The sequence below is a fragment of the Sinocyclocheilus rhinocerous genome, unplaced genomic scaffold (assembly GCF_001515625.1).
Source record: "Sinocyclocheilus rhinocerous isolate Xijiao unplaced genomic scaffold, SAMN03320098_v1.1 scaffold362, whole genome shotgun sequence".
In the NCBI taxonomy this organism is placed as follows: domain Eukaryota; kingdom Metazoa; phylum Chordata; class Actinopteri; order Cypriniformes; family Cyprinidae; genus Sinocyclocheilus; species Sinocyclocheilus rhinocerous.
In genome coordinates this window covers 28,286-40,520 of record NW_015639507.1, presented here as the reverse complement: position 1 = coordinate 40,520, position 12,235 = coordinate 28,286, and the positions used below count along the sequence as shown (strand labels likewise).

The 12,235-nt window shown below is 36.8% G+C and overlaps 1 protein-coding gene across 2 annotated transcripts in view; it reads right to left on the bottom strand.

Moving 5' to 3' along the window:
• Positions 1-10,338, bottom strand: part of LOC107751172 (protein FAM83H-like) — a 13,407-nt gene extending 3,069 nt beyond the window's left edge. Inside the window, exons 1-8 of one of the 2 annotated variants that reach the window (XM_016566798.1) lie at positions 9,971-10,338; positions 8,453-9,181; positions 6,526-6,672; positions 5,340-5,464; positions 3,661-4,092; positions 882-935; positions 739-786; positions 404-617 (exon numbers count right to left, since the gene is read on the bottom strand). In XM_016566798.1, coding sequence (XP_016422284.1) covers positions 404-617; positions 739-786; positions 882-935; positions 3,661-4,092; positions 5,340-5,464; positions 6,526-6,672; positions 8,453-8,920 — 1,488 coding nt within the window. In that variant the 5' untranslated portion in view covers positions 8,921-9,181; positions 9,971-10,338. The remainder of the gene's footprint in view (positions 1-403; positions 618-738; positions 787-881; positions 936-3,660; positions 4,093-5,339; positions 5,465-6,525; positions 6,673-8,452; positions 9,182-9,970) is intronic. The other variant, XM_016566799.1, reaches the window with a different exon arrangement.
• Positions 10,339-12,235: the final 1,897 nt, after the last annotated feature.

The following is a 12,235-nucleotide window of genomic DNA, read 5'->3' as shown; positions in this document are numbered from 1 at the left end:
ACTCTTCATATATATATATATATATATATATATATACACACTTTTCAAAAGTTTGAGGCCTGTAACATTTTATTAAATGTATTTGAAACATCAGTAGGTTGAATTATGAATGTGCCAAAATGTAAACACTTATTTGTGTTAAAAATATAAACAATATTTTTTTGTAACTCTGGTGCGATCATTTTAACACATGTGCTTAGCACATGAACTGAGGCTTTATTGCTTTAGTATCAAATGAATTCATCAATATAGAATTTATTTGGATTCAATTGCATAATAATATCATAACATATTATTTATTTGACATGCATATATGCAATTTTATGAGAGCTCAGAATGTGGTTGATACAATCAAATTTTAGAGCTGAACGTTTGTTATATGTTAATGTATAGCAGCATATACCTTAAAATTAGCTTGTGTGGTTCCTTCAGGGTTCATCGTATCTCCTAAAGCTCTGTCCCTCCTCTGGTAAGGCTCTCGTCTCGCAGCGGGTCCCAGCTCTTCCTCTGATGTCATGTCCATTCGGTGGGCGCGAGATTTGTACAGCGGAAACCTCTCCTCACTTTCAGCATTCAGTAGAGGATACGTGATTCTGTCAGGAATCTGCAGAGGAGGCCTTTGGATGAAAGAGATTAGCACAACTTTTGTTAACATCTATCCAAATATTTGCCTACCTGTTTGTCTTTCACTCCACTGGTCTTTCTGAATATCTGTGTTGGAGCGGTTGTAATATTTACCTGTTCACCACCTCATTGCAGTGCATTTCTCCTGGAGAGTAATGTCGCCTAGAACAGAAAAAGACCAAGTATGTTAAACTCAAACAAGTCTAACAATGCATCTGTACATGAGATTATATGAAAAGCCTTTTGAGAATACTGACCTTGGTCTTTGATATTCCGGATGCCTTAGATCTGACAGAAACATTGAACTAAACCTGAAACGTGAAGAGATAAGACTGAGTAAAAATAAAGTTTGTACAGAAAATGCCTTTGGAGCGAATATTTGACCTAATTCTGAAATACAACAGGAAACAGCAGCTTCAGGATTGTGGTCTTTGAAGTTATCACAACTTGCAGAATATTAATAATTTTATATTTACATTTTTTGTTACACAAAGCTAATATATAGTTACCAGTTATTTTTAGTTGCTTAGTAGTAGTTGTTGTTTTCTCATATTTTTGTGAGCACTCTTCCTTTAAGTAATCGTGAGACCGTCACCAGAGTTGCCAAATCCGCGTATTATACGCGACTTTGGGATTCTTTTTTTGTAAAGTTGCGTGAAAAAATCCCGGGTCGCGGTTTTTTGGGCTTATTTTTAAAAATATGGTTGCTTGTTAGGAAAACCTGACAAGCAACTTCGTTTCTTTTCATTTATGTTCACTGTATTCTCCAATGCATGGACACTCTGTCTGCTCACAGTTAATAGCCAATCAGTGCAAAAATATAAGTGCTGTAGCGTAATTTGTCAAATATTCCGCCCCCTCCGCACGCGCCTTCTTTTTGAACGTGATTTTTCTTCAATGAGGGATTGAAGAAAAATCACGTTCAAAAAGAAGGCGCGTGACGCTGTAATCCAAGCGATGATATAGTAGTAGTAGACGTAGAGGAGTGGGATGACTTTTTTCCTTTATAAGGTAGCCTAATTTCTATAATGTTTTTGTAATGTATTAATTATCACGGGCTGTAAAAATTTAAAAAAAATAAATAAATAAATAAATAAACAAGTAGGCCTATACTAATATTAAGAGTAGATTTGGTTCGAATAGCCAATATTTTAGTAGGCTAAAAATATGTGGCTATGTTACAGCTCCCCTTTGAAGCTCTTGTGTTTTTCTCCTTTTCCATCTCTCCAATCCTATTCTGCTCACAGGTGATTGGAGATGAGTTTTGTTCCTGCTTTGTTGCAGTTTGCTGATTTTTGTAAAATAACTTGTTTTTGCTTTTCAGATAAAAGGGTAGTTTCAGTTTAATATGTTGCGGGCTCATTTATTGGTAATAAATAATTGATGATAAATAATATTGATGATAATAAATTATGTTTTTGAAGCTGCGGTTGCTTTATTTGTCTCGCGAAAGTTGGCAACAGTGACCGTCACATATAAAGTCGGAGGTGTGCATTTACTTACTTAACGTCTTCTTGATACCCAGGCAGAAGTCTGCTGTTAAAGTCATTGTAGGGAGGTTCCCATCTTCCCGGATGCCGTTCCAGGAGCTGTCGATGATGAAACGGCACCTCAGCAGCATCAGGTGGAGTTAGAGGGCTGTCCAGGAATCTCTGGATGACCCCCATCGCCTCCCAGTCCAGGGGGTTGTCGGTAGGTGGAGGTGGAGGACTGGAGACGAACTCTTTGAGTTCAACTTTGTTGATATTAATGTTCAGTGGCTGTGGTTTTTTAAATGTTTTGGGCTCGGTAGCTGGTTTTCCAGTTTTCCACGCGTCTGGGATTGGGAGCGAGGCAGCATAGAGGATCCGAAACTCTTGATCGAAAGATTCAACGGCCCGGCCGCTCAAAACAGTGACGAGCTGACGGTGCAGGTGAGCGTCGGTCCAGCTAAAACTGATCAAGACAAAGACAACAAATCAAGAGATTATAAAGGATTTAGAAGATGGACAACTCCCACAAAACAACTAAGTATCATCATAAAACTCGTGCGGAATTCAAAACTCATTCTTCTACATATTTCAAACATGGCGTTTCATAACGCACATGTCTCTTAACAGACAACGACTTGCTTTGAATGTGACGTTTTTGGACTTTTATATATTTTCAGAATCATTCCAATCTCGTTGTCTGTCTCAAAGCAAAACAAACTATTTTATGATAGTTTTATAGTGCTGCTTTGTTCTTTTGGTGCTTGACAGTGTGAATCCATTGTGTTTGTGTGGAATCACATGGATTTCAAACAAAATGACGGAAAGTAAATGTTTTTAGGCGAACAAGTCATTATTTATTTACACTACCATTAAAAATTTTGGGGCCCATAAGATTTTTTTAAAGAAATTAATATTTGTGCATTTGGATGCATTTGATTAGCAATAAATACATTTAGGCTATAATGTTACATTAGATTTCCATTTAAAATAAATGCTGTTCTTTTGAACTTTCTTTTTTAACGTTTTTAACACTGATAATAATAGGAAATGTATAGAATGATTTCTGAAGGATCATGTGACAGTGAAGACTAGAGTGAAAACTCAGCTTTGACATCACCGGAATAAACTGCATTTTAAAATATATAAATATATATACTTTATTTTGATAGTCCACTTTAGGCATTCTACTACCTATAAAGAACTTTGCAACTACATGTCAACTAGCAGTCATTAGTCATTACTGTTTTACTGTATTTTTGATCAAATAAAGGCAGCCTCTGTGAACCTGAGACTTCTTTCAAAAAAAAATAACAAATTTTTAAAGTAGTGTACCTTAACACCTGTGAAAGAGACAAACGAATTGTTCCCACAAATTGTTAATTTCTCTAAAAGGGTAGTTTCAGTTTAATATGTTGCGGGCTCATTTATTGGTAATAAATAATTGATGATAAATAATATTGATGATAATAAATTATGTTTTTGAAGCTGCGGTTGCTTTATTTGTCTCGCGAAAGTTGGCAACAGTGACCGTCACATATAAAGTCGGAGGTGTGCATTTACTTACTTAACGTCTTCTTGATACCCAGGCAGAAGTCTGCTGTTAAAGTCATTGTAGGGAGGTTCCCATCTTCCCGGATGCCGTTCCAGGAGCTGTCGATGATGAAACGGCACCTCAGCAGCATCAGGTGGAGTTAGAGGGCTGTCCAGGAATCTCTGGATGACCCCCATCGCCTCCCAGTCCAGGGGGTTGTCGGTAGGTGGAGGTGGAGGACTGGAGACAAACTCTTTGAGTTCAACTTTGTTGATATTAATGTTCAGTGGCTGTGGTTTTTTAAATGTTTTGGGCTCGGTAGCTGGTTTTCCAGTTTTCCACGCGTCTGGGATTGGGAGCGAGGCAGCATAGAGGATCCGAAACTCTTGATCGAAAGATTCAACGGCCCGGCCGCTCAAAACAGTGACGAGCTGACGGTGCAGGTGAGCGTCGGTCCAGCTAAAACTGATCAAGACAAAGACAACAAATCAAGAGATTATAAAGGATTTAGAAGATGGACAACTCCCACAAAACAACTAAGTATCATCATAAAACTCGTGCGGAATTCAAAACTCATTCTTCTACATATTTCAAACATGGCGTTTCATAACGCACATGTCTCTTAACAGACAACGACTTGCTTTGAATGTGACGTTTTTGGACTTTTATATATTTTCAGAATCATTCCAATCTCGTTGTCTGTCTCAAAGCAAAACAAACTATTTTATGATAGTTTTATAGTGCTGCTTTGTTCTTTTGGTGCTTGACAGTGTGAATCCATTGTGTTTGTGTGGAATCACATGGATTTCAAACAAAATGACGGAAAGTAAATGTTTTTAGGCGAACAAGTCATTATTTATTTACACTACCATTAAAAATTTTGGGGCCCATAAGATTTTTTTAAAGAAATTAATATTTGTGCATTTGGATGCATTTGATTAGCAATAAATACATTTAGGCTATAATGTTACATTAGATTTCCATTTAAAATAAATGCTGTTCTTTTGAACTTTCTTTTTTAACGTTTTTAACACTGATAATAATAGGAAATGTATAGAATGATTTCTGAAGGATCATGTGACAGTGAAGACTAGAGTGAAAACTCAGCTTTGACATCACAGGAATAAACTGCATTTTAAAATATATAAATATATATACTTTATTTTGATAGTCCACTTTAGGCATTCTACTACCTATAAAGAACTTTGCAACTACATGTCAACTAGCAGTCATTAGTCATTACTGTTTTACTGTATTTTTGATCAAATAAAGGCAGCCTCTGTGAACCTGAGACTTCTTTCAAAAAAAAATAACAAATTTTTAAAGTAGTGTACCTTAACACCTGTGAAAGAGACAAACGAATTGTTCCCACAAATTGTTAATTTCTCTAATTGTCTGTATAATGTAGGAGTGGTGTGGCTTATAGTATTTAAAGGCATGAGCTGGCAAGCCAAAAGTTGGTTCAAATCCCAGAATGTTCCCCACCCTTGTTCCCTTGAGCAAGTCTTATCCCACAAATTGTTAATTTCTCTAATTGTCTGTATAATGTAGGAGTGGTGTGGCTTATAGTATTTAAAGGTATGAGCTGGCAAGCCAAAAGTTGGTTCAAATCCCAGAATGTTCCCCACCCTTGTTCCCTTGAGCAAGTCTTCAACTGCAGTTAATGCGTTTCTTGGCTGATTTATGGGCTCTTTTATGAAACCGTTCTTTACCTGTAGCTCCCAAACATCACCGTCTCCAGATCCACCAACACAAAGTTGTCCTTCAGTTCTCCGACGACTATCTTAGTGTCACGCGTCAGGTACGTTTTACCTCCAAGAACGCGCACCATAATATTCTGGAATATGTGGAAGAGATTCACGTGAACAACATTGCAAAATCAAATGTTTCAGAACCTTTTCTCTTCGGTGCACAGATCAACTGATTGTTCGGTTGATTTCCAAATGCATTCCAAACTTTTAACTAAAGGTCAGTTCCTGTTAAGTTTCAGAGATGTGGAGAGATTTAAACCCAAACATTCCCCAACCGCACGGCAACCATCTGCACCAGATGAATGTGGCTGAACCTGTTCATCACTGCTTTGTGAGTTCTTCTCATTCATACTTACAGAGACAGAAAGAGAATATACTCTGTGATGAAGAGTAACATTTGCTAACAGATGCGGAGTTATCCACTAAGGTGTGTCTGAGTCTTTTGTTTAGAGGAACAGCCTAAAGTTCAGTCTGTTAAGGTGTGCATGGAGGTTTTGTGGTCTAAAAGTTGCATAACTGGCTTGAAATATTATCATGAAAACCAGGACAAAATCATGTAGAACACCGAGTCATTAATCACTATATTATATGTTATTTTAGTATCGATAAACTATTAGTTTTTATGAATATATTTGCTTTTTTTTCTATTTTAATTTGAGTTAATTTTGTGTTTTAGTCATTTTTATAATGTTTTTAATTTATCATCTAAATATTTCTATTTTTTTATACATTTTTATTTCAGTTTTAGTTTTAGTTAGTACATCAAGTTAAACGAAATAAAAATGTAAAAATAAAAGTTATAGAAGAACTTCTAACATCCATGGAACATTTCTATTCCACAAAATGTTCTGTATAGTGAAAAAATGTTCTTTAGATTTTTAAAATGTTCTTCACACTAAAGAATAGTTCTTTTAAGAACTGTTCACTAAAAGGTGCTTCGGGGAACCAAAAAAGGTTCTTCAATAACATCACTGCAAAACCCCCCCATTTGGAACCTTTATTTTTATGTCTTGGCAATTAGCTGAAATAAGTTTAATTTTCATAGATTTTATTTCATTTCAGTTAAAGTTTTTGTTTCAAATGAAAAAATTGTTTTAATAGTTTAAATTTTTTTTTAAATTAGTTTTAGCTTACTATATCCACTCACCGGATGTTGAAGCTGGGGTGAAAAGCAGTTCTTTTCCACGGATCTTTTGTTGAGGATGATGTACACAGGAACTCCCCGTGATGCAGCATTTTGGAGGTCATCAATCACAGCGTTGTCCGACAATTTATCCGTTACCACGGCGATCAGCTGCCCAACACAAATGCAAAAAACTATGCTTACTGGAAATGTTCTAGCAGACTTCCTGCAGATGAATCTTCATATGAAATGTCATTCAAAGTTGCCTGCTTTTAACATCGTTTCCTCTTTATACATTCAACCAACTACACTCTTAAAAAAGATGTTAAATGTATGATTCCAAAAAGAAAAAAAGAAAAAACAGCAGCTGTGGTTGTGGAAAATTACTGTAAAAAATCTGTAGCAACACTTTAGGTTTTACAGATTGAAATTAAATTGACAGTAAAAAAAAAATGTATATTTCATTAACTAATTTAATGTTAATATACCAACCTACTGAAGTACTAAAATCTGTTTCACCACCATAAAAACACTGCACGACGAACAAAGCTCAAGTAGCTTTTCCTCAAGCTAAAACAAATACTAATACAGTATATAGAAATATATAGATAGCATATAGATATATTGTATATAGAAGTTGCACACAAATATAAAACACCATCCTGGTTACACATGACACATAAATAAAGCAATAAACATGAATTTAACAACATAAGACATAACATAAAAAACCAAATGTACATAACCAATAAGAAAACTAAGAAACAATTATTTCAATGAAAAAACATCAAATGTGAAGTGTCACACAGGGAATGTCAATTTATGGTTTTTCGCTGTAAATTATAAGATGGCTTGTTTTTTTTCCCACTTACAAAAATAAAATTTACCATTACAGTTTTTCACCCTTTCATGAACCAATTACTGTACTGTAATGTTACTGTAGCATTTTTACAGTCTTTTACCATTAAAATTATGATAATTATTTACAGTGTAATGGCCCATTCACACCAAAAATGATAACCATGAAGATAACTACAATACCAACTATGTGAATTGTTTATTATTGTCGACTGCTACGTTAAATGCTCCAGCTCTAGATCAGAGGTGGATTCTGATTGGCTGTCAATGTTTTCACGGTTCATCAGCTGGGAAAAAAAAAATTTGTTTGTTTTGAAAGTGATTCCAAGGATATCGTTCCTCAGTGCCGCTATCGTTATAGTTGTGGTGTGGAATCTGCTATTCTTTTATATGTAGAACAATTTTTAAAACTATATCTTTAATTGTTATAGTTATCGTTGTGAATGGCCCTTAAAGGTGGGGTAAGCGATTTTTCAAAAACGCTTTAGAAAACTGAAACGTCTGCGGAACAAAAGAAGCAATAAGGCAAGAAGTAGGACCCATGTAAATATCGAATCAGCTTTCCAGCGCTGGAGAGAACTCAAGGAGCGGAAGGCCTGCGATCGGACGCTGAGGTTGCTTTGTTTCTTCTCAATAGGTGAGTAACCCCGAGTCTGCGCCGCAACAGCTAAAGTCTGTCTAGTACACTGGACGTGACAAAGCGACCGTTGAAAATCATTTGAAATTTGTGTCAATACATCATGAATAGAACGCAGCAGCAGTTTTCTGTCGGGGATTTGTCGTGTCGTGCCGCATCCAGTGTAGACCATAGATATGTATATATATCTATGGTGTAGACAGCATCACTGATTATAATGAGTTCTATAGTATTTTGTCGCGCCGCGTCTGGTGTATACACGGTGTAACATTGGTTTTGATTTGTTTGGGTTGCGTACGTATGTGTGGGGCGGAGCTATCAAAATAGGGGCGAGACCATTTTGGGGTAGGGGCGTGTTTGTTTTGGTGATTTCAAATGTCAACCTTGGCTACCAGAAATCGCTTACCCCACCTTTAAGCTCAACATCTTTTTTTAGCTTCAAGGATCTGGTTTTACCTTAGTGGCTCCTTGTAGGTGGCTCCTGAGGACTTCCCGAATAGAGGGCGCCTGTTCTGCAGGAGGGTTGGTGTAGACGTGAATCTGTCCCATGTCCATCCAGATGGTCCTTTCCGGCCATCCCAGTTCCAAACATGGAGCTGGAGTGTCGGACTCAGTGGGAAAATAATGTCCAGAGAAATCCTCCCCATCAGAACCAACGTCCACCTCGCCATTTCCATCTTCCTGGATTGCATCACTTTGATGATAGTCCTCGGCCCACCTGGAGATCTGGTTCACCTCACCGGGGGACAGGAACGATCCGATTTGTTCTTCGTGGAGTTTGGAGTAGAAAGCCTCAGCACCGGAGCTCACCAGGCTTTCCACACAATAGCGCTCTTCCTCGCAGTGCAAGAAGCCCGGACTGGACTCTGTCAATGGAGCGAAGACGGCGTTCTCGTTGAGGCTCTGCTCTTGAGAGTTGGACATGATTGGAGTCCGACGATGGTTGGAGATATCCTTCTTCTACAAGGAAAATGACCGAGGAAAATTACATGTTGATATGTAAACAATAACCGGCATCTGGAGGTTGGTGAATTATTCAATAGTTGAGGTTCTTCTTCATGTGTTGAAGATATTTAACTCTTTTTAAACACCAAGAGCCAACAAAAAAGGAGAATACTCCATGGTAGAATCATTTCCCTAGTCCCTTGAAGATTTGGAGAACTTTGAAATGTCCTGGAATACAGACTTGAGGGAAAACAACAACAATTAGAGTTTTTTCATTTGATTTGGTCAACACCCTTCTGAAAAAAGAGGTGTGCTTAATTGTATTGAATGTGCACTTGTAGTGTACCTCAAAACTCAACTGTACTTGCGGGTAATATAATATTAATAAAATAAAAGGCCATTTAAGTGTGCTTGAAGAGAGTTCAGGAAGTTTGGTGTGTTATTCAATATTACTTTTAAAGTTAATATATTGTGCAACATCATCATTACAAATGTGTAATTAAATACATGACATACAAGCTTTAATAGAAATTATATTTAAGTATATTTCAGTTTACCATAAATTATTGTCAGTACATTCTGAAGTACACGTTAACCATATTTCAAAAGACAACAAGTAATCATTTAAATATGTATTAAATGGGTCAAAAGCACTCTAAAGTTCAGCCAATTAATGCAACTGGCTGAACGTTAAAGTGCTTTTGACCCACTTAGGACTTCTTTATATGTAATTTCATGATTACTTCTGTTGTTTTTAAATTTTCAAGAATATACTTCAGTGTGAACTGAGTGTAATGTTCTCGGACACTTAACTGCATTTATTAATTATCTGCAATTAAATGAAGATGTATAATAGTTTTATACATTTTAACTTTACACTCAGTTCGCACTTAAGTGATAAGTGCTCTTTTTAAAAGTGTGCTTAAGTGTTCTTCTTTTTACTTATTTGATGTCAAAATCTATTTTAATCTTTCTGTTTTATGGTAATACTTCACAAGAAGAGATTATGTACTAAAAGCTGAGACTTACCCGTCTGTGGCCGTCTGTCTCACTCACACACCCTCAGTCCATTGACTCTTTCCGTCAAGTTCTGACATATCGCTGCTATCTCCTCCCATTCTAAATGGCCTCTCTCTGTCTGGTGTTAAATTACTCCCCGTCACCAGCCAATGTGAGCAACTAGTCATCACTGCAATCTGCCCATTTTTAGCTTTCGCCCAAATCCGCTTCTTGAGTCAGAAAAACATCAGCAAACCATCCCTAAAACGTGTTCTGGTCTCCCTCAGCCCACTTCCTCTCGCATTATAAGGCTGATATTAGATCTCTGACCTTATTGTGTCTTTAGTAAACACGTCTCTGTCGCCGCCTCGCCGGCCTCGCTATCGTGACTGGTTCTACCAGCCGAGCCAGTCTTCTCCGGGGAGCAGAGATTGTGACCATCCTTCCCTCCCAGCTGTAGTCAAAAGGGGGCAAGGCTGGAACTCAACACCTGCCTAGTGGTCTCTTTTCACGTCAAACACCTCGATCTGCGTGGACATGAGATTGTCCTTAGACACGTGCAGAGGAGCTACCTGTGTGTATGAGTGTTTTAATCCACTGAAGAAAGTATGCTGAGCTCACCTTTGGGTTCTGCATGTACAAGTAACTGGAATTCCATGCAACTCATTAATGCACACATTCCTCTTTAATCACCCCGTCTATCTGCCATGCTTATGTTTATTTTGTACCTGGACAGAATCAACAGTGCTTTTAAAAGCAGAGAATGCACGGTACAATGGGATGTTGCCATGCTAATAAGTCAACCAAACCGTCGATGATACAAATTTATTAGAGCAGTTTGAATTGAATATTTAAAGTATTTAAATTAGCTGTTCAGATTGTTAGAGTAACAACTGTTTTTACTGATTCAATCTCATTACTGTAAACCACTTAAAGAGCACCATGACTCACTCGATACCAGACCAGTTCCTAGTGGACACTTGTTGATCCTACTTGAGCTGCAGCATTTTTGTGGTACGATTGTTCTTTTCTGTTTATTCATAGTTGCACTGAAATATTTTTCTTAGAGAAGTTTACTCTAACCTAAAACATCATAACTACTGTTGTCATCGCTTAAAATATTTTATTTATAGAGTTTGCATACATAAAAACATAATAATACAAAGACACGTGCACATATTCAATATTGGGGAAAAAGGACGGGTTTAAAGTTTCCAGGTTTGGGAGTTTTTTTACACTCCAGTTTTTTTTTTTAAAGCATAAAGTAACAGTTCACCCAAAAATGAAAATTAGCTGAAAATTTGTTTTCTTCATGGGAACAGATTTGGAGAAATGTAGCATTGCATCACTTGCTCACCAATGGATCCTCTGCAGTGAATGGGTGCCGTCAGAATGAGAGTCCAAACAGCTGATAAAAACATCACAGTAATCCACAAGTAATCCACACCACTCCAGTCCATCAGGTAACATCTTGTGAAGCGAAATGCTGCTTGTTTACAAGAAACAAATCCATGTTTAGGGCATTTTAATTTTAAAGGGGTCATGAACAGGCTTTTTTAAACTTATTTTATACTGTTGTCTGAGGTCCAAGTATGACGTTCGCATGGTTTTTACATTCAAAAACATTACTTCTGGACAAAATATCCATCCATAATCCATAATAACACTCCTTCCAGTGAAATAGTCCATCCCCTGTTGTCTTCTCATGTCAAAATCAGCCCACATATTTATTTAGAGCAGTTTTGGCTTGTAAACGGTGCTTGATCTGTGCAACTTTATGGATAGAGGACTCGTATTTTAGCCATAAGCAACAGTTTAAAGTTAAAAACGTCTTAATGATGGATTTGTTTCACAGCTTTTTGCTTCACAAGACATTAACTACTAATTTTGGGTGCAGATTCCAAAAAATAGTGCCTGTTTTGCTAAACACGTTACACTTTCTCACAAAATAGCATTTTTGCATTTACAACCATTTGTAAGGTGAAGTCATCTTGTATTGTCACTTAATCAACAGAAAAACTGCCATAAAGACATGATTCCTGTCTTCATCCGAGCCAGATTACAACTATTTGTTCAATTCTAGTAAGATTTTCACACGTATGAATGATTCTGAAGACTTTATTTTATGCCTAATCCTGATTTCAGCTTTTTCCACTTCTTTGCAGATTGTAATTTTGAATTCTTTTTGTGATTAAAACTTTTGACTGCTTTTGTTAATCTGGCAAGTGCATTAAAGCTGTTAATGTAAATAATTTGAAAAAAAAAAAATGTATTGATATTTTTCAATTTCAATCA